This window comes from Helicoverpa armigera, chromosome 21, assembly GCF_030705265.1.
Source record: "Helicoverpa armigera isolate CAAS_96S chromosome 21, ASM3070526v1, whole genome shotgun sequence".
Lineage (NCBI taxonomy): Eukaryota > Metazoa > Arthropoda > Insecta > Lepidoptera > Noctuidae > Helicoverpa > Helicoverpa armigera.
In genome coordinates this window covers 2,772,124-2,795,776 of record NC_087140.1, presented here as the reverse complement: position 1 = coordinate 2,795,776, position 23,653 = coordinate 2,772,124, and the positions used below count along the sequence as shown (strand labels likewise).

The 23,653-nt window shown below is 34.9% G+C and overlaps 1 protein-coding gene across 3 annotated transcripts; it reads right to left on the bottom strand.

Annotated features, from left to right (window-relative positions):
- Nucleotides 1–2,555: 2,555 nt before the first annotated feature.
- LOC110382703 (uncharacterized) lies at nt 2,556–21,230 on the bottom strand. 3 transcript variants are annotated; one of them, XM_021343373.3, is made up of 8 exons: nt 21,120–21,230; nt 13,096–13,261; nt 12,276–12,442; nt 11,777–11,920; nt 10,571–10,701; nt 9,451–9,594; nt 8,939–9,099; nt 2,556–4,627 (listed from the first exon to the last, which is right to left on the bottom strand). In XM_021343373.3, the coding sequence occupies exons 2-8, from the start codon at nt 13,246–13,248 to the stop codon at nt 4,496–4,498; spliced, it is 1,032 nt and encodes a 343-aa protein (XP_021199048.3). In that variant the 5' UTR covers nt 13,249–13,261; nt 21,120–21,230; the 3' UTR covers nt 2,556–4,495. The 3 variants fall into 3 exon arrangements, with proteins under 3 accessions (XP_021199048.3, XP_049704957.2, XP_021199049.3); XM_049849000.2 differs by lacking the exon at nt 21,120–21,230 and adding an exon at nt 16,173–16,309; XM_021343374.3 differs by lacking the exon at nt 21,120–21,230 and adding an exon at nt 16,088–16,305.
- Between the last annotated feature and the right edge of the window lie 2,423 nt (nt 21,231–23,653).

The following is a 23,653-nucleotide window of genomic DNA, read 5'->3' as shown; positions in this document are numbered from 1 at the left end:
AACTGAGCAAAACATTCGATACTCCTAACTTTATCTCTGCTTTACACGTCATGTTGTAAATTATAGAAACGAAAAATGACTCCTGTGGTAAACCACAGAATGGATTAGGTTATTTTTTTACAATTCGCCATAGAATATCATAGTAGGTATATGTGATAGGATTTATTGTGATTATGAACGACACACTCTGTAAACACATACACAGTTAAGTACTTTTAAATTTTGCATGTCTGCTGGCAGAATGTACAAGGATTCCTTATTTTGTTTATGTAACACCTTACTTATGTACCTACCTACATCATCATCATCATCATCATCAGCCTATCGCAGTCCACTGCTGGACATAGGCCTCTCCAAGTGCACGCCACCTACCTACATTCTTGGCAAATAAACGATTTCTATTTATACGAACAATAGTGCAATTGCGGCACGTGCGGTCGACAGCTGCAGTCGGTAGCTCGCTTCGAAGAGCCTATGCACACCACGTTTTTTAAACGCGCCGTCGATGTGCGTTTTGGCAACGCGCGTCGCCCGCGCCGGCGCGTTTTTATCCTGCAGAGCAGTTTGTTGTCGTTTGTATCGATACAAACGCGCGGCACCGGCGTGTCGGTATCGATACAAACGCGCGTTTGCATCGCGTCTGCATCGCTACAAACGCGCGTCGACGGCGCGTTTTTATTTATTTATTTATTTATTTATAATACTTTTTGCACAAATAGTACAATGGCGGACTTAACGCCTTAGGCGTTTTCTCCCAGTCTACCTTTGGGTGGTGGGGAAATAGCAGTGGTAGGTGCAGTTTTTAATACAATCTACATGCAAAGAGAAAAAAAAAAATATATATATGTCGGCGTCGGCGTTCGGTTAATTTTCTAGCATACCTTCAATAACTAGCTTGACATGTAACAATGGAAACCGATACCATTACCAAAACCGTGGTTACCATACTTGTACCTTCGCTGAAATTCTTAATAAATCTTCTACTACAAACTCCATTTTAAATTATCGACTTCCATTTTTTTGCTTTTTAGTGGGTAGGCAATTTATCTTCACGTGGCGAGTTCTCCCGAAATCAGTCTGGTCATTCACCAACCAACCAACATCATGTTGCAGTACGAGATTCACCACCCAGGATTCTTGCTTGTGCTTGCCTGGCTTGATTCAATGCGATAGCAGTGTTGTATCAGGCGTATCAACTTTTGCCACTGGAATCTTCACATTTTGAACACGTGGGCGATGCAGGGCAATCCTTAACAGATGTGGGCATTCGGATTGTATCCCACTTCTGATGTCGGCGTCAGGATCCGACATCGTTAAATAAAACAAAGGGGTTCTCACACAATCACTTGGTTTATTCCAATTAACACAGTATTAGTCACTACAATTATTTATCACGAATTTGTGGGAGGTGTGCACTCGGCAACGGTCGGCGAACGAATGCCCCGAGTCGTGCGCGCGCGCCGCTTTATAAAGTCCACCGTTGACAGATCGATGGTTGACAGATCGATGGTTGACACATCGACGGTTGACACATCGACGGTGGCGCCGTCATATATATATATAGAATATATGGACAATAATACACAAAATATATACATACATACATACATATTACATGAATAAAAAAAGAATAGAAAAAAAAAGTATGGTATTTTATCCTGCAGAGCAGTTTGTTGTCCTTTGTACCGATGCAAACGCGCGTCACCGGCGCATCTGTATCGATACAAACGTGCGTTTGCATCGCTACACACGCGCGTTTGCATCGCGTCTGCATGTAACTGTACAGGTGTGCAAAGGTCTACAGGCTGCGTCTGTATTGCGTGCGTATCGCGTCTGTATCGCTACAAAAGCGCGTCGACGGCGCGTTTAAAAAACGTGGTGTGCATAGGCCCTAAAACGTACCCTAATTGCTATACATACAGACATAGTTATTTATATGCAATTAGTACTACAATATTTTTTTATAAATTACCTGCAAAGTGACCTTTAACTTTCTTAATGTCTCTTTTAGTATGTCTATTAATTAACTTAATTTATAATTATAGGAGGTATTTAATTAAAGTGGACGTTAACATATTTATTTAGTTTTTTTTTATTAGTCTGGTTACCTACTTGATCTATGAATCGCGTGTTCTCTTAATTGAAAAATAATTGTTTCTTACCATGTGAGAAGTTTTGCTTTGTTCCCATTTTAGAAAATATTGTGTTATGATTTTAGACAATATCTAATTATCCAAGGTATCCGTGGTTAGGGCTTCAGAAACAGTAAACTCCGCACAATACGCGCGGTATCAAGGAGAACTGCTTTCTGCATCAGACCCTGGATCCAACCACCTAAGAGCCTCATGAGATGTTGAACAAGGCTCTTGGACTAGTATAATAAAGAGGAAATTATGAAAAATTCTTAAATTCTTCCCGAGTAACATAAATTTTATTTTATCCCCGTACGATCAGTATTTCCTTCGGGACGAGGGTGAAAACCCGTAAAAACGACTAGTTGTGAAATATATTTTTCACGCAATGCATTGGATAAAAAGTTCAATAAAAGAAACAAGCTTTGTATAAAAATAAAAACTTTATTCACATATAAACAAAACAATAATTTACATTGCTTAATAACTAACAATGTATGCAATTAAAATATCAAATTAAAATTAATTATTATTGCTAAAATGTCAAACTTGACACACACAAAGATAGATACTATCTTTTTTAAAAACCACAGCTAACTTGCGTGGAAAATAAAAATTGTTATAAAAACTAAAACACTTAAAAGTAATAATTTTAATTACATTTGAAACTAAAAATCTAAAAAATATCCTAAGAATTTTCTCAATGTACAAATGAAATCGAAACAAAGTAGGTATTCTAGTTAACATTGAATATCAAACGAAACAGTACCATTAACAGTTATTACTTAAAATAAAAATATTTTACATAAACAATTTGATAATATTCAAAAGCATAAAACTTTGATTGTTTTAAACTGATTTATAAATAAAAGAAACTAAAATCGGCGTTACTTAAATTGAGTGAAACACGGGTCATAAGTGTACACGTTATATAAACACAATCTTAAAAAAATAATGAATGTGAAAATAAATGGCAAAAAAGTAAAGCAATGGCACGATGTATTTAGAAAAAAATATAACATGGGTGTAAGAATTTCCATGAAATCTTTTAGTAAATGTAGCAAATGGATATGCCAAAATATGTAACAAATAAAGCATGTATAATGAGACCTACGTAAATTTTTACATGACGAGTAAAAGTTAAAAATACCAATATTTCAAATGCAGCTACGCACAAACTATTTTGTCAGACATCTATAAATTACAGAGAATAAATGTGTATTCTAATCCTAACATGTATGTTACACGAAGCCAGAATTCTCGAAGCAATTTATTGCTTGTTGGAATTCTAAACTGCATAAGCAACAGTCATTAGTGGGTGCTGAATTTCAAATGTAATGGTGTATTTCCGAGCCATGCGTATGACACTGCGTTCGGTCGCAAGTGTCTGTGAAATATATAAGCAAATACCGGCTTCCCGAGGGAACTACTTCCCGCATCCAGATAAAAAGTAGCCTTTATGATGTAATGAGATATTTTATATTGAATGAGTTATGATTTCTGCTAAGTTCATCAAAATCCAGTAGGTAATTTTTACGTAAAAGACGAACAAATATCCTAACATACATCCATTCATTTATACAAAATTTTGTATTTATAACATTAGTGTGGTGTTGCTTTTTTGTGGTATTCGACAGACGCACTAAGACAGACACACGCAACTAAGTTTAGCCTGGGGTTAAAAAAAAAAATCGGCCAAAAAGACGAGCGTTACAGGTGCGTGTCTGTTGCAAGCCTCGGAGAAGCATCTTTAAAATTAAATCAATACTTAAACCCACAAACTGTCGGTTTTATTGTTGAAGAACCTCAAAACCAGCCCAAGATATTTCACGAAAATGTTTTCAGTTAATTTAAGATAACTTTAATTAAATTTAATGGCCTGTTAGTGTGCTGATTTCTGAAATTGTATTCCATTTTGAATTTCTATGCTAAGGTATATTATAATGGTTCTAATATCGTGATAATTGCCATTGTTAGTAGGCTTAGCATTCATTTATTTGGTTTCTGTAGGATCAGACACGATCAATTTCTCTTTGACTGATTTTGAGAATGCTGTAGCAATTCCATTTTCATTATTGTTACCTAGCCGTTTTATGTCTTAAACATTACTTTTATTTTGTCTTATTTAAGTCACTTCACCAGTTTAAATACTTTAGACTTCCTAGCAAATTGCGGGTCCTTAATTGGACTATGTTTTTTTGTTTGTGTGCTACCCAATTTCTCAAAGACACCTGGACTTTTTGTGATGTATTTCCTTAGTTATCTGATGTTGAAAATAGTAGAGCTATTGGTGATAAAATATAAATGTTCTATACAACATTATATACTATATATATATAATATATTACACTAAATGTTCAGTCTTAAGCTGATTCAGCTTTGATATCTTCTGCGCCCTTCTTGCTTCTGTACTCCCAACCCTGGTATGCCAGGTCTTGAGGACTGACGTCATGCTCCCTGAAGGAAATACCTCCTGAACCGTACTTGTGACCACCCTGGAAGATATGGATTGAAGAATTAGTAGGTGCAAGGTAGAAAATAAACCGGCCAAGTGCGAGTCGGACTCGCGCACCGAGGGTTCCGTACAAATCCTGTATAGATAAAAAGTGAGTCTCGCGCCAACCGTTCAGTTTAGAACAATCATAGTTATGGTAATTTAGTGAGAGTCAAAATAGTTTATATTTTTTATTTTATAATATAACTAAAATAGTAGGCCAGTACCTTGTAAAAGTTATTTTATTAAAGTTATTTATATACAACACTAGCTGTTGCCCGCGACTTCGTACGCGGATACTGTCCCTTATGCCAGCGACTACGGGGTCAGCAAAATCAAAGATCTGAATAGTCTGATATTGAATTTTAAGGGACCGAAGAGAAACGTTCTATATACTTAATTTTTGTACTTTAACAGCAAAAGCACAGCAGACTAAACAAAACGCTGAGAACTGAACCGCAATAGACGTGACCATAGGGATAAAAGTAGTGATTCTAATTAGTCCGCAATTGTGTGTGGCAAAAATATTACACAAGTGTTATTACGTAAACATTATACATTATCCATTATATTACATTTACCAATATTTTAGCACAAAACCGGGGATTGTCTTTTTTTAACGACGTCTACCGGGGATTGTCCTCTACCTTTCTATGGTGTATAAAGGGATAATCGTCGGTTTTGTGTCACCATTTCATTAAAGTTGTCTCAAAAGGGCTTCAGCGAGTTGGCTTCGGCCCCACGTTTGCCTCCCAATAATTCGGAACTCTATAGTCCCGAGGTCTGGAAGAGACATACAATATAATAATGAGATATAACGCAACAAAGTCGGAGAGTGGGGGCTCGTGACGCCACGTCTAGGTATGTAAAATTTGTACTAAGCAGTGAATTCAAGCGTTGTTGTATCTTCGTTATTATTTGTTTGTGAGAGAGAGAAAAGAAAAATACGTGTCTAAAAGACGGACTAATTACTTTTTTGATTCACCATACCTATTTCATAACATTCATTTCTATACATTTCAAGTGTAGTATTGCTCCTGAAGTTCCACATCAGGTGTTCCAGATTTTCGATGTTTATACGTCAATAGAGAGTGCATCAGATTGAACCACTTTTGCTAAAACGTCATATCTTCATATGCTATAGTCTAGCTGGGCTCCTGGAGTTCCATATCAGGTGTAGGTGTGGTTAAATTTTTATAAGTCAACAGAGAGTGCTTATCAGATTGAACAACTTTTGCTAAAACGTCATACCTGTATATGGTACAGAGAAGCTGGGCTCTTGGGGTTCCACATCAGGTGTTCCAGATCTTAAAATTTATTATCTCAGCTGAAAATGCTCATCACATGAAACAATTTTTGCTATGGCACCATTTTTGTATCTCTTATAGTTTTGTTGGTCTGTTGGAGTTCTGCATTAGGTCTTCAAGTTTCGAAGATAAATTATAGCCTATATGTTGACCAGGCTTAATACTGATACAACAAAGAAAAAATCATTGAGATCCGTTCAGTAGTTCGGAAGATTAGCGTGTACAAATCTAAGAAGATGTATACAAACTTTCATCCCCTATTTTATCCCCTTAGGGATGGAATTTATCAAAATCCTTTTTTAAGGGTTGCCTACGCCATAGTAGCTTTATGCATGCAAAGTCTCAGTCCGATCGGTTTAAAAATGACAAAGTTTCATACAAACTTTCATCCCCTATTTTATCCCCTTGGGGGTAGAATTGATCAAAATCCTTTCTTAGCGGATGCCTACGTCATAACATCTACCTGCATGCCAAATTTCAGCCCGATCCATCCAGTGGTTTCAGCTGTGCGTTGATAGATCACTATGTCAGTCAGTCAGTCAGTCAGTCACCTTTGAGTTTTATATATTTAGATTTTATAGTCATCATTCAGAAATCTGATTGAAAATAACTAATTATGTCTTAAAGGTCATTGGGCATATCTGACCCGCTTTGTAAAAAGTGGCGTACATGAATCAAAGTAGTTTTAAATCGTGGAGAATGGTATAACGTTTCTTTGAATATAAATATTTTATTAAAATTCCATGGAGACGAATGTCCAGGATCGTTTGAAAAATATAAAAGACAAGCAGTTTCAGAGGATTGTACAGGTTGCAATGCTAGTTTTTATTGTTAAAGACTTTTCATAAAGAAAGAAGATGCCAATTCGGATGACCAGGTTCTGATGAGGATCTGGAAACCCTGAGAAATCGAGGGCAACTCTTGAATATTGTAGTCACGCATCGAGTCAAAACCATGTGAGTGTATTTTTGAGGGTACTTGTAAACAGTGAAGGTTTGGAGCTGATTTGATTATGGAGACTACAGAGAGTCGAGGGAACTCCTGAACGGTATGTTGCAACTACCACGTGTTTGGGCTTATTTTATTCGTATTGGCGAAGACTTTCCACATAGATAGGTTTAACTGCCATTGTGGGATAGATAGCAAAGGTCAGATATAGTTATGGGAACTCCTTTACATTCTATAACGTAACCTTGTGTTGGAGCCTATTTTATTTTAGGTAATGAGAATTCACTACTAATGGGATCTTTTATTTTTTTAAACATACATAGAGTTCTCTCGACTTTCTCACGTCTCCATCATCAGATAAGCTCTAAACTTTCACTGTTTGATAGTATCACCAGACATACATCTGAGAATCAAGTTTTAATCCTATGCATGCCTACAATTTTTGATAGTTGCCCTCGATTTCTCAGGATTTCCATCATCAGATCCTGACCTGATGACAATGGAAATAAACGGGGAGTATACTCTTTCACTACAAAGAAATGATTTCTCAAATCCGTCAAACTTGGTCGTTTAAATTCCCCATTGAAATGAGGAAAATATTTGATGTTTACACCTGATTTTCTCTAGATTCCCATGGTTCACATAGATGCGACTAATGCCATAGTAAATCAGAGCCTTTATCATTATACTGTGCTATATTTCGTTCGTATCCGCCGTGGGTATGGTTTCCATACTAAGGTGCCCAATGACCTTTGAATGATTTAAAATTTTTCACAGTTTAGAGGCAACTATATTTAAGAAGTGTTTGATATGAATTTCAACTTTAATATCTCTACGCGTTCATGTAAAAAAGGGTAGGTAGTAAGTTTATAATTATTAAAAAAATATTTTATGTCGTGTAAGCAAAAATAATATTTTAATATTTTATGTAGTTACATAAAATATTAAAATATTATTTTATTACTTCAAATTTATCATTTTCGCAATTTTTCCTTTATCTGTACTATATAACGCTGCTTCGTGGCGAATTTCAAGATTCTGAGTTCACGGGAAGTACCTTTTAGGTTTTGATTCCCTAGCGTGTGACGGAAATTCGTCTAAGGTGTCGGTATAACTGCTGTATCTTTTGATCGCGTTAACTTAGAAGTTTGATTTTTTCACTGCCTAAAGGGACAATAGACCTAGGTATTTGGTATAATTTTCAATTTGATATCTTTATTCGTTCGTGAGAAATAAGGTAGTAAGTTTCATTTTATTAAAATATTTTTTTTTTATATTATATAACTAAAAAAATAAGATTTTCGCAATTTTTTCTATATTTGCATTATATGACAATGCTTCATGCCAAATTTCAAGACTCTGAGTTTACGGGAAGTATCCTGTAGGTTTTGATTCCTTTGCGAGTGTCCAAAATTTGTTGAAAATATCGACATAATTGGCTGTATCTTTTGATTGGCTAGGCTTAGAAGTTTGATATTTTCACAGCTTAAAGAAACAATAGACCTGAGTATTTCACGTGAATTTCAGCTTGATACGTCCACGCGTTCTTGAGATAAAGGGTCTTGACAGACAGACAGACAGACAGACGGACAACAAAGTGATGCTATATGGGTTCCGTTTTTTCCTTTTGAGGTACGGAACCCTAAAAATAAGTAATACTAATCTAAGTATTATGTCAATAGGTTAACTATAATTAATGGTTGTGTATATTAGAAGAACATGGGTATTGAAAGATTTTGTATTATCTCTAACAGACTACGGGATTATAAAGTCCCAGAATTTCGATAGAAAAATATGGGCCGCAGCTAATACGCTGATGCCCTTTTCAGACAACCTCGAATGATAGTTATTATGAAGAAAAATCTTTCAGGCTTTGATTTTACAGTTAAAATGTTTTAAACGAAATTAGATTTTTTGATTTAGTGGTATGAGACTACTAATGTCAAAATTGTACCCAATTTTTATTTTTATATGTAGTGAGCAAAACAATAGACCTATATTTAGGTTATTGAAATCCGCAGTCAGAGGTTCAAATCCAAAATAGTGTTTTTACTTACAGGATAGCTATCATAATGTGAAGGAGCGTAGTGTGACTGTGGTGGCGACTCCCTGTAGGGTCCCAGGCCGATGCCGGCTGGACTGTACTGAGGTCCCGAGAAGTGGCTGGACGAGAACGGTGACGAGTTGGGCTTGCAGAACTTGAAGTAGCCAATTACACCTGGAGAAAAAATGGTTGTTAGGAAAATTATAAATACAAATAAATGAAGTAGGTATATCTTTAAGGTATACGTTCAACTGTACACTGTAAGTTTATGTTGAATTTCACAGTTGAACGTTAAAGAGGTTATGAATTTTACTGTATTTTTATCATCTAGGACAACTCGTCGTCTGCCTTGCCTTTTCCTAAACCCGTGTTACACATGGAGCTCTACAATAACTTCGTGGTGGATATTATATCAGATACTCGCTTCACTAAAAATACTGGCATTAAAGTCCCTCGTATGAGACTGGAACCTCAACATAGTTATAACAAGAAGAAGACAGGAAAATATAAAGACGAAGACCATACCAGGAATGATAAGAGCCATGAATCCGAGGAACTTCTTGAAGCTGGCGAGGCCGAGGATGAGAGGCAGGAACAGCAGCAGCTTCAGCTTGAACAGCTTGAGGATCAGCAACATGGGGATGATCAGCTTCTTCAGTTTATGCTGGCCTGTGAACATGAGGAACCAAATTTGTTATTAGTTTCCATCAGAAACCTGTGTTTCGTTCGAAATACTTCGTGTACTCGGTTAAAAGGTCAGCCTTAGCCTTCCACGATAAGTTAGCTCTTTAATCGCCATTCCCAATTCCCTAAAGATGAAAGATTATTTGATACAATATTGGGAACGGCTGTAAGTCTGAAAGAATTTTTCAAATCGGACCCAACTTTACTCTTAACTTTTGATAGCTAGATCGTATCGAGTTTGTTCAAAAGGTAGAAGTTAACTTATTTCAACTTGTTTTTGTAAATTTTGGTACAGGTTGAACATAACAAACAAAATTCAAAACACAGATAATTTGGGAAATAATGCCAAAATGGTCAAAAGAATGAATACGTTCTGGTCTACTGAACAGGTAAAGATTCGGAATGATCTAAATTTTCATCTATATTCGGCACTAACATGGAAGAATAACTAGACAAACATGACCTTTCAAATATTGTTTCATAATTTCATTTCATAATATTTGTTACAGAAATGAAAACAGATAATTTGTTACAAAGATTTAATGAGAAATTATTGATCCAAAGTCTGACAAGAGAGACGGCTAAAGATTTGTTTAATTATAACAGAAAAAGCATTTTAAGTGCTTCGCTTTAATTAATTTGCCTTCGAAACTGGGCTTGAGGTTTTTAATTACTATAAATTCAAGTCATTTACGTGAAGACTGTTTGCTAAATTAAATGGTTTTACGTGGCAGTTCTTATTGGACGTATATTGAATGTGACGTAGCGATGTAGAAATTGAATAAATAACTTCAATATTGATAGGTAAATAGCAATTACTACTAAACATTTTACTATACATATTTTGTATGTCTCGGGACTACACAGTCCCGGAGGCAAACGTGGGGCCGAATCCAACACGCTGAAGCCCTTTTAAAACCTACGATTATCCCTATAAACTATTATGATATATTTTACTTACGGAAAGGTGCCTTCTTATCCTCGATGATGTCAACTTCATCAGCGATCTGTTCAATGAAGCGAGGTGCAATGATGCCTCGTGACGTCACTTCGTCGTCCAATTGCATCTCCAAGGCGGTTGATCTTAGGAACCTGATGATGAAGTAGGAGTTAGGCTTGTGAAGAGAAATGGTATAATGCTTAGTGGCTTTATGTAAAGGGAGAATGGACTGTGGGATTTAAATAAGAGTATTAAATAGTTTGTAAGTAATTTTATATTAAAATTGTACCTATTGCTGTGCGCTAACAGGGTATCGTGTATGTACCTCTACATTCTTGAACACTCATGTTCGCAATAATTTTTGAAGTTTGAAGTATATAATGAAAGTTCGGGAAGTAGTATCATGATTTTTTTTTAAGACAATAGGAGGCGCCACGATACATGTTCTTAGTATAATTTTTTTATCCAGGCGCGCATTTAAAAAAAAAATATGAAATTGTTTTCATCTGATTAATTTGTAAAATTACAATACTACCACAATTTCGCAACTATCTTACTAATTACTGGTACACCACAGACAATTTTCAGTCTTACTCCTTAATTTTCAACGAAATTTCAAAATTACCAAAATTTTCGCCGCAGACTCAAAATTTGGGAACGTTCATTTAGCTGTATTGTTTATATTACTTGTACAACTTGTAATATGCAAACGAAGTTATAGTTGTTACCACGTTGTTACACAGTTGTTACACAGTTTTGGCAATGACACAAACAGTCTTGCCAAGACACTATTTGGAATATTATTCTGGAACCTAAATAGTGAATATTGTCGTCTGGTATTTGTGCCTGTTCTCGTCTTAGATTTTGGTTCAGAAGTTAAGGAATTTAAGTTTCTGTGTAAAACCAACTTGTCAGAAAATTCTAATGAATCTGACCTAAAATTAAAGCCTTGTTTTTGCTTGCTGTATACAGTGTATACTCAACTTATTCGTATTGAGTAAGTACCTTCTATCAGCGGTTTCACTCGTGTCCCGTGGGAACTACTTCGGGCACCGGATAAAATGACCCCTACAGTCTTTGTAGATACATACATAAGCTATCTAATACTGAAGGAATTTTGAAAGAAAGATCCAGTATTTTCGGAGGTTAGCGTTATCCGTAATGAAACGTCCCAACCAAACAAACACTTAAGTGGTCTTTAGCTTCATATTATTGATGATTATTTACCTCTCAATTTTCCTCATGCCATATTTAACAAGGGCCTCCCAGTCTGAATCCTCGCTGCGGGGCTGTGACTCCAACTGAGGAGGTTCCCGGGACAAAGCGCGCGCTTGAGAGTCCACCTTCACTAGTACGGCATTTTCTGATAGTCTGCAATGATAAGTAATGGTGGATAAAAGGGTGAAGTCATAAGATGATAGACGTAAAATAAAAAGGGATGATTATAGATTTAGATTGTAGGTAGGTTATAATTATACACAATTCCATGACAACAGGTCTGGTGGTGTTTGATGATTTATGTAGTTGGCTATTATTGTACTCCGTACTGTAATTAAAAATGATCTTTGATTGAGCATGTCTAGATATAAGAGACAGGCACTTTGGCATTTGTATGTAAACTTAGTGTTAATCGCCTTAATTGAGTATGACTTTGTAATCTGCGAAGTTGCCCAAAACTCCTCAAACTCGATCCAAGTCAAAACTTTAAAAAGACATAAAAACTCACTGGTAAGCCTGTTTATCGAAGAAATCGTCAAAAGAGCGCAGTGCTTGTGCCTTGAAGCAGTCAGCTAAGTCTCCATTGAGACACTGCTGAGTAGACTGCTGGATGTAAGGGTCCTGGTCTTCTCCGAAACCCAGCCAGTCTAATAGACCACGTCCTTGCGCTTGAGGCTGAAATTATAAGATAGGAAAGTTGGAAAAATAATCTTATTACTTGAGTATACGAAAATACTATTTTCGTATACTACTAGTTCATCTAAAATCAAGACTCAAAAATGGATGTTTATGATCAATTAAAATCTAAACAGCATGATGGTAATCAATATACAATGTCATATATACGACAATGATGAATTAACTATGTAGTAGATAGAAGATGAAAGGACTGTTAAATATATAAAATAAATATTTCCTCAAGCAAAAGATAGCTAGATCCAAAGACAAAAGGTTTCAGTTTTTAACTAATATTTATAACTCCTAGATGCTCTAAGTGGTTAACACCAGCAATATAACAATTTGAGAATCAAAACTCTCGAAAATATTATCCACGCTATTATCGCTGATGATTTTGAAATAATTATGTGTTTTTGTCTCAGCCTCTGTGAACGAATAGTTTAATTTGTGTATAATTATAGTCTAATTTAAATTGTATATTTACCTTTTGTTGTGTTTTTAATATTTTATTCTTTAGTATTATTAAGTTGTATGTGTATTCTTTTTCAATATGTTTTTTTTCTAGTTCTTTATGTTAATGTAATTGGTGTGTAAACCGTTTTAACATAATAAATAAATAAATAATAATCCACAAGCAAATACAAACTCACCGAACGTCCGTGGTCTCCTCCAAAGTTCAGTGACCTTCCTTCACCTTCCTGCTTAGGAGGCTGGTCAGGAAGCCTGATGCCACCTTCCCCTCTCGACTGCAGCGTCAGCACGGCTGCTATGGCCAGCATCAGCCATCGAGCTTGACTCAGCATCTTGAACTATGATCTGAGGAAGAAGATTGGATTTTGGTCATGCTTGAGGTACCCTTTTTGGTGTTTGCAGAAGGAGCTTTGGGGGATTAATGGGTAAGCCTCACACTGCAGAGTGCAACCAAAGATTTTAGTTATTCTGATACCGGACGAACACCTGATGTTTGTAATGTGTATACCTACTTCCATTCCTCTTCATTATGATTTATGAGCCCAAATCACATATCGGTCGATTAATAGTTTTTAGTGTGCACGTTCTCGAAAAGTGACTTAGTCCAAAACTATGGGAAGCATTTGTCCTGTGGTTATAAGTATTTTTTTGTTCTTTCTTAATGAGATTTAGTAAACGAAGCCCAAATATTTGTTTCAAAAGATACGGAAGATTAGCATGTCATCAATATACCTAAGTTTGACTCCTTCGTTTGACGTCTGGTGAGTATCCTCCAAAATATAAAATTTAGGCAAACCTCAAGAGTATTTATTTTGATCGGGGTTGTCAAATAACCAGCCTTGTTCCGTATCGAGAAGGACCAACTTGTTTTATTTGTTCGGGTTTAGATAAACTCTAGGGATACCCAACGTGTTTTTTAAAATTGTATTAAAAATTGATACCTTCACTCTATTGGAAGTTTGGGTTATATCAGTGTTTTTCCGCTTATTTCCTTAGGGGTTAAGAGGGCTGTTATGTGGCTTTTGATCTCAAGGGTTAATATAATTTGTATGTAAAAATAAGGTTGGTGTAAATATTTTCAAAAATGAGACCAAATTGCCTTTGTGTTATAACTTGATCAAACGACAAGTTTTTACCTTGAGGCTCTGACTTGTCTCAAACAGCAGTTTTCAATTCTTCTGTGTACCTATTGTGATTTTAGTTTCCCTCATCACCGGGTGATGAAGATTTTTGAAATACATATGTAGGTACTGATATGTTTAACCAGCTTACCAGGAAGCCGATCCCAATTAGTTAAAGGTCAGACATAATCAGAAGTATTTATTTGTAAACACGGAAGGTCAAGTTACTGCAGTGGTAGATCCTTCATATTTTGGCTTTATGCGAAACAATATTAAGATGATGACTCGACTAAACTTTCAAAGAAAACAGCTGTAATAGCAATTGTGAATTTCCTTCTTTTTTACTGGTAACTAATGGCCATTGTCAATTATTTCCTACTTTTCTACAGTTACCATATTTCTACGTACTTTCTAGTCTATATAGCTCGTTACTCTACTTTGGGCCTTATTTAGAACTTGTACAAACTTGTGGACAACTTTGTGTGAACGCCTTAACAGAGTTCATTAATTTGTTACGTACTTTCCTATTAGTAAGTTGGCTATAGTTTTATATATTGTTGCAAAAGAAATAATAGTATTATGATTCCATATGGAACGATTCATTCGTCGGTGACAGAAACTAGTAAACCAATTTGGAAAATTCTTTCAGTGTTGGATGATCCATATCCAGGAAAGCTATATGCCAAGCTATTGTTATGCGCTGTCTTTATATACAGTTTTCGATATGACGAGTTTCGAAAGGCACCAAAGTAAATTAACAAATATTGTATTAGACTTTTATTGTGTTGCTGGGGAGTTTGTTGCGCCACTTCTTCTTCCCAGCAAAAACACATAGAAAGTGGTGAAGGGTGGGCGTTTTGGGGGCTGTCTTTTGTAAATTTCTGACGTTCGACAAGTGTTGTTTTGCAGCCTAATTTGAATGAATGACTTTTGATTTTGATTTTATCCCATGACAAATGAAATGATTAGAATGATAATATTAATAACTATGTCCTGTATTCTACCTACCACATAAGCACTATAAAAAGGTCACATACCATGTCATCCATGTGAATGAACCAGACCAGTTATAAAGAATTGAAGTCAATGACAATTGCGTACGTGACCCAGCGGACGCACTTCGAAGAAAGTGGCTCATTTTCACCAAGTCATGCAAGAAACTGTCATGCAATGGAATTTTTGGATAGGTGTTAGATGGGCGAAATATGGGTGAGATAAGGAGAATTTGTCGAAAATTAGCCGTTCTCGATTTAAACCGCAGTTAGAGCTGACTTCTTACCGCATCAGGATAAAACGTAGCCTGCGTGTTATTTTGGTTTATAAGCTTTGATAGGAATTGTCAAGTTTATTAGAATCCTGCTAAAGTATAAAATCCTAGAAGAGTAAGAAATAACCTCACATCCAATCTTTCATGTTTATAATATTACGTGATGCATGAGTCTGAGATGAAATGACAGAAAAGCTGGATGATCTTGAAAATTAAAGATTCAATACATGTCAAAGTGATCCAAGATAAACTGCAAGGTAAAGATACTCTTATGAAGTACTGCGTTTTTTTATATATTTTGAGGTATGGTAACGGTACTGGTGTACCGATGAAACCTATTAGATTATGATATGATGTTATCAAAATCAAATATCGCAGACACAAAAAAAATACATAGATAAAGCAAATATGGATGCTAATGCATGCAAGAGGGAACTGAATAAAAATAATAGAAAAGCAATAGGTCATGAATATTATGAATAAGATGTCAATGACTTAGTAAAAGACAATACAATAGCCGAAGCAAGAAAGTTAGCTATTTTGATCAAGTCATGCAAGAAATTCGTTTTGCATTACTTTGTATTGATGAATTTGTAATTGACAATGATAATCATGATTTTTTACTCTTGATCCATACATAGAAGTAGTTTGTAGTCCCTGTAGAATCAATTTATGGGACAGTGAACTTTTTAAACACAGATTTGGATGAAGAAAAGGCAATTTCAAACGTAGATTTTCTTAAGAGATGCCACTTAATAGTTAATAAAGAAAAATGAACCTTACGCAAATTACAATAAAGATCCAAAAAACATTTCACACTCCAAAATTCACGATAAAAACAAACTCAAGAACAAAACACAGTGCTTACATTTGAACACGCAAAATAGTTTTCACATGGCGAAACTCAACACAACACACAAAACAGTTTGTAAATGGAAAACTTCGTGTCTCACAATTCATAGTAGGAGCGAGCGAGAAGCATGACGCGCGACGGTAAACTGCGCGTACGACCGACACCGAGAAGTAACGGTCGCCTTATTTAAGTTAAAAAAGTAACGATGTAATTATGTACTGGTATATTTCTTTGGAAAATAAGACAATTTCATGGTTGTAGTTTTTTGGTAGATGGTATCAAAGATGTTATTAAAATTGTTGCTGTCAACTGTATGTCTCTTTTGATGGATCAACATGTTACGTTTTTGATAAGACTTATGGACTAATGACAGAAAACGTTGTGCCGACACACAATGAAATTAGAACCAGGACCAGAAGAAAAATATATCTAACAGTGTTATTGTAAAACACATTAGAATACATAGTTTTGATGTAACACCCTGAATAACATGTCGCAGAAAATAAAAACTATCTAAATATATAAAACTCAAAGGTGACTGACTGACTGACTGACTGACTGACATAGTGATCTATCAACGCACAGCTGAAACCACTGGACGGATCGGGCTGAAATTTGGCATGCAGGTAGATGTTATGACGTAGGCATCCGCTAAGAAAGGATTTTGATCAATTCTACCCCCAAGGGGATAAAATAGGGGATGAAAGTTTGTATGAAACTTTGTCAATTTTAAACCGATCGGACTGAGACTTTGCATACATAAAGCTACTATGGCGTAGGCAACCCTTAAGAAAGGATTTTGATAAATTCCATCCCTAAGGGCATAAAATAGGGGATGAAAGTTTGTATACATCTTCTTAGATTTTATGAAGAAGTCCTGATGACGAATCAGAATTTTATGATGACGTTCGCTTAAATACGATTTGCGTACAGAAATTGTCAAATATGTGGTTAATGACTGGAGCAAGTTTTCAATTATGACACAATGGTGATAACTATGTAACACCTGACGAATATTTGGCTGATTATGATGAAAAATGCTACTTATGGCGGATTGTGTGAACTAATAGCAGCAGGATAAACAAAAACACACGCTACACAAAAGTAAAGCCGCAAAAACCATACCTAATTAATAATAATACTTCTTAACGCGAGCGAAGCCGCGGGCAAAAGCTAGTCGTTATATATGCAAAATGAACTCTGCCTATGTATCACATAATCACGCTAAAACGGCTGAACCAATTGATATTAAATCAGGCACAGTGATAAGTGGTAGCCTTGACACAGAAATAAACTGCTTTTTATCCAAATGGGGAGAATAGTTCCTGCAAGACCTAAGTAAAACTGTGGGAAGAAACTAGTTTAGATTAATTATCAAACAATAAAATACGGATGACCTAACATACTTACCAACGGTCTACTTAGCATTATTGGTTTGTGTTTTATTAACACAAGGCATTACTTAATCTAAGTTATAACATTATGTAACTTAGCCTTCGAACATTAGTACATTGTATTCGGTCTAGAATTTTAGACATAGAATTGTGACATGAGATATTGAATAAAACACATGTCGATTTTAAATGATAAGCATCAAACAATGCTAAGGTTATAAACTACAAAGTAATTTTGATATATTATCAAGCAAGAAAAAGGAAAGATTAAGTAAACAAAAGCTGTAAAACACAGAATAACTAATTGAGATATATAGATAGTAATCTAAAAATCAACATTGATTTAAAGTAGGTATAACGCCAATTGTTTATTATGAATCATAGCATAACTGTAACTGTAAGTGACCGCAACGCCTGTGGTACAGATTCATTTCTATACAGGCACCAAACTGTTGTTTACCTACCTAGAATAATTTAAGATATTGTGTACAAACATAAATAAATAAATTTTGAATTTGAATTTGAACGCCGACGTGAATCCGGTCAAAAAAACCATTTGAGGGCATTTTTCAGCAGTAGGTACCTACCTATCCTTTCATATCACAAAAACTTGACTACTTACAATCCTAGTAAAAAGGCAGAAAAAGTTACATTAATACTGGCTAAATTATGAGCCCATTAAGATTCTACTTTTTCCCTGGTTGACCCTAATTTAGGGGTCGTAACAAATTATAAGAAAAACTACTTCATCATTTGAACGCGAAGTGAAACAAAAACGTACTCTTTCGCTATGTGACATGCATATCAAAATTGGCGGGTCTAAGATGTTATAATTACACGTTAGTCATTAGTGGATATGGTATTAACTAGGCTTTTTTTTCTGTAATTCGAATGAATGGAGTTTCTTTTTTAAATCGAAACGAAGCAACTCCTTATTATATTCTATAATTTTATAGCCCCCGGTTATATAATGTAAAATTGGTTAATTCATAAGTTCTGAAGAATAATGCTTGATCGCGCCTTGCAAGAAATATCAACAAATATTTTACAGATAGTTTCGTAACTGTTCAAGTTAAGTCTAAAATAATTTTATGCTTCACTAATGAAATGAAAGTTTCAGAAAAAAATATGTTAAGTTAAGAATAATCTTAAAAGATTTTAGTAAAACTAGATTAAATTCTTCGAACAATATTGTTGTTGATGGGCATTTACACATCATTGGCTAATTTTAAATCAGTATACGGCCCGCTAACGATTGGTTTTAATTTAAATACTTTTTTAGATTAATTTAATAATTTAGAAAAAAAATGGAAAAAGGCATGAGAGACATGATTTAACTAAAGTCTGCTTAACTTTATTATTATCAATGAATTACATAGAAAGATGTCAGTGAAGAGATTTTGAGTTTTCCTACAATTTTTTATACTAACTTTTACTTTGTCTAAATGACGACTATATTGCAACCAACACAAATTACTATACTTTGACACTGTGACAGGTTTATTATACAAAAATATACATGCTATATACTTTTTTCTACATTTCGTTTTCAATGACATAAGAACATCTTTACACATCAACATAGTCATCAACGTACTTGACCCACTGCGTGCAAGGATAACTTTCTACTGACATCATAATGACGTCCGCAGTGAATCATTCGGGGTAAGCAGAGAAGTAGGTTGATTGCAGTCTCTTTGAGTTCCGTTAATTGGTTTACTGTTTTGGGGTTTTATGATTTTTTGTTAAAGATGTAAAACCTACTTAATATAATGTGATAATGCTGAAGAGTTTGTTTAAATGTGCTACTCTTGGGAAGTGCTGGACCGATTTCAATAATAATTTCAAGATACAAGATACTTTATTTGTAGAGGGTTTTAATTCAAGGTTAACTAGCCTATTTATTGAGGAAGGTTATGTATAAGTAGGGCTGCATCGTCCGGCATCCGTCCGGGTTTCCCCGGATTTGTCCTCGTTTTGACCCCGTCCGGGGGACGTCCGGGCGGGTTTTCTAGAAGCGTCCGGGGAAAACCCGGACACTTTTCATGTAAGAAAGTACCTCATTGAATTTTGGTTTATGTTAATAGTTAATGCATTACAAAATAGGTATTATTTTGTTTAAACAAAATCGTACTCGTTCGGGGAAAAAATGCGATTTACGCCAAATGTCCGGGTTTTTTAATGTTTGTCCGGGTTTGGCGAAATTCGAGATGGCAGCCCTATGTATAAGTCTTCTTTTTATCCAGATGCACATAATAGTTGTCATGAGACGTGAGCAAAATCACGGGAAACACGTGCGAATAGTTACCAATATCGCTTCTAAGGTATTGTATTCGGATTTAAGATCTGAGAATATAGACAGTTTTGATAGATGTAACAATCGCGGAAGTAAAAAGATTAAGCGTGAAATTGCTCTAAGTTAGAGTGGTTTACAATTTGTCGGTAGTTCATGAGAAAAGGCCTTTGACCTCCTGAATAACTGGTATTGTTAGAACTATCCTTTCCTGTATAGATAGACGTGAAAGTGATAATGTCTGTCTGAAACACTTTCACGGTAAAGTTACAAAATTAAGTGAGAATTGAATCTAACTCGATTTTGAATTATCGTCAGATTGCTATTGAGAGTTTTATATTAAAATTAAGCCTCTTTTTTATATAAAACTAACTTCCACTAGCCTTTACACTCGTGCCTGTTGCAAACGTCTCCATTTAATCCGTACACCTCCGCATACCAGGATTAAAAGGGTATAATTTGTTTATATATACGGGCTGCCTACTATTGAAAGAATTTTGAGATCGTTCCAGTACTGCCCGAGATAATCGCTTTAAACAAACGAAGTTTTCAGCTTTAAAGTATTAGTAATTAGGCAAGTATAAAAGGAATGAAAAAAAATGAACTAGTAAATTCAAAATATAAACAAGTTCAGCAGTAGACTTATACGGGCTGATGATGATAATTAAACAAGGGAATACATACCTTATGATGTCGTAACAAAAGATAATTTAGCTTAAATGGTAACATGGCTACTAAAGGAAGCTTGTATTCTACAACAATAGTGTCTTGAACTACTTTCACTCTCCTTAAGACAGAGTGACACGAGCATGAAAAAGGTTGATCTTATGTAAGTAATTTATTTCAGGTTAAAACCTTTTTTAAATATCAAAAAAAAAACTTTTTACTGTTGAGAACGTATGTAACCGTTTTCATTTTTTGACTAACTCATTATGTCTTAATTTCATTACAATAGAGCGTATTGGTTGTAAGAAATATAAATCGTTTATTTGTAAATTTTATATTTTTAAAACATACTCTTAATAATATGATAATTTAATAAAGCATCTCTGAAACTGCTGAAATTACTGAAACGCTCTTTAAGTTATCCTTTACCTAACTTTATTTCTTATTCCCGATAGTTCAAAAAGCACCCTTAACAAATTCATAAGGAAACAAACATTCATTACTTTATAAATTATCAAAACCAATAAATTTTTACAAAACCAATTATTTTTTTATCACAAAAGTCACTTATTATTTAACTAAAATTACATAACTAAAAACGAATCTTACCTTAAAAGTTAAAACACAGAATTTAGTCCAAATACGTAGATGACGTTCAATGCACTGAGTATTGCAGACAAGAGTGGCTTCAGTTAAAACCAAACAACCTTATATAATAACTAAAACATAAGAATTGCATAAACCTCTTTAAGGTTTTGTTCAGACGGCGCAACATTGGAGCAATATTGGAGCAACTTGAGATCCGTGTAACTGTGATTACTGCTTTTGGAAAGAGAAACAAGCATTTGTTGTCAAAATTATTGAAAAAGTGTAACTAACACAGTGTGCTACATGAATTGGGGCTATTAATTTTTTTGAATATTTCAATTTTTAAATTATATTTTAATTAAAAACTATTCTTCTAAACAAACCTAAACCTAAAAAGCAACGAGAAGCGTTACTAACTTTTTGTTATTTCTATATATGTGTTCACACAAGTTTTGCCACTTTCCCTAGCATTTTCTCTAGCGTAAGAGATATAGGCTAGCTTCAGTAGTAGTTCATAGTTTTTGAGCTTTTAGCGTACAAACAAACAGTTATGATATAATTTCAGATTATAGATTCAGTTTATCAAAAGATTTATTTATTTTTTTGACACTTGGTGTAAGATATCAATCTAGCAATTTAGAATGTTAGTATCTCTCCGTCTGAACACAGCTTAATCTGTCGTTCCATTATGTTCACTTACATAACACACTTTCAACTTTAAATCAGTTGCTATAAAGTCGACTTTCCAATACCTTTAATGGGTTTTAGCAAACTTAACTTTATCACTGAGCAAAATTGTACGGTTATGCGAAATTGATCTTTAAGTGTGTAGTTTAAGGTTGAATTTTGTTAGTTTTTGGTAGTGACGATCTTGCAAACCGGAGTTTGAATGAAGTTAGCGTAACGTGGGGTATCCCAGCGAATATTGGTGAGAGTTCAGAGGTATGGAGTAGGCTTTTTATATAGAAATAGGCAAAGTGTTACTGTATGTAAGATAAATAAAATTGGAAAATAAAAAACCTAGACTCAAAAAATGAATAGAACTAAAAACACGCTAGTCAGGTCTGTCATCAGAACTTAGATCGTGCGCAAAAGACCGGGAAGTGGGTCAAATTAAGATTTCAAGATTTTCTTACATGCAAGTGAAGCTCATTTATGCGTGTTAAAAAGAGAGTATTGTTTAGGCTTATTTTCAATAACTAAAAATAGTCTTAGAATGGGCCATAGTTCCTATTCCTAAGTTTAGTATCCTCAGGTGACAAGGGATCGAGCAATAACTCCCCCGGAACTCAAGTAAAACCCGCAATAAAAACCCAATTATTAAAAAGAAGCGTCAAAAAAAGTCTCAACCATACACTTCACCTGTCGATCGTTCTTTAAAAGAAGCCGTCTCCACTTTACGTTAACCTCACACTCCAGTTGTCGTATCCTGGTGGTCTTTCATAATTCAGTTCATGGATAGCATCAGGAATTCCCTCAAGTCTATTGCCTTATTGCTTTAATGTCTTGTTCAAATTATTTTGTAAGAACTATTGACCTTGGTACTCAAGCTATGGTGGTAAGAATGAGTCACATACATAAAACACAAACATATTTTGCACACAAACGACCCTGAGAAAAGACATAAGTAGGCTACTTGTAACCCAGTTGTAGAAAGTGAATCTTACAGCTCGTGGTGACTAAAATCGGGAGTGTAGCCAGCTGTTTTTCAAATTGCAGCTCTCAAAAATGCACAAAATATTTACAACGTATTTACATTATTGATAAGAACTGTCGAAAAATGACTCAATGACTAACTCCAGTTCTCCAGTCCTGGTGGTCTTTCTAATAGCATCCATGAACTTGACATGGATAGCATCAGGAATTCCCTCAAGCCTATTGCCTTATTGCCTCGTTGTTTTATTGTCTTGTCCGATCATTTTGTAAGAAATATTGACCTTGGTAGTTAAGATCCATACCTATGGTATACTCGTGTACGGTAAGAATGAGTGTGGTTTTTGATTGGCAAAGTGTGGCAATGTGACAGACATATGTTGCTATTGAGTTTGTTGTGTTAGAATAGTTAAGGTGGGATAAAGAAGTGTGTTGGGTCTTTTTGAGGTGCTTCCTTTGTTAAGTACTTGTTTCATTTATTTTGATTGATTTAATACTGAAAGTTTATGATTACAGTTATTTGAGTTCTTGGAAGCAAGAAGTTGCCAAGCTTCAGTAATTAAAGACTAAAGTAGCTTAAATAACAGTGCGAAAAATAGTAGTCTCCACTCATTAATCGGATCTACTAAAAAGTTTGATTGGATTCACTATTACCTTTAAAATAAACTGGCGACTTACCATCGTCCGATAATTTAGCCTGCAGTGTCCCCTGTTTTAATTCTGGCTTTGTTTATAAGCCCTAATTCAAAAGCACATTATTCCTAACTTCCGCTATCAAAAGCCTTTGATTTTCCAATCAAACAGAACTATTGAAATGCTGTCAGTAATATCTATCAAAGCTACTCAGCAATTCACGAACCAAAATGTGTATTATCCTCTAGTAATGCTAGCAATTTGTTTAT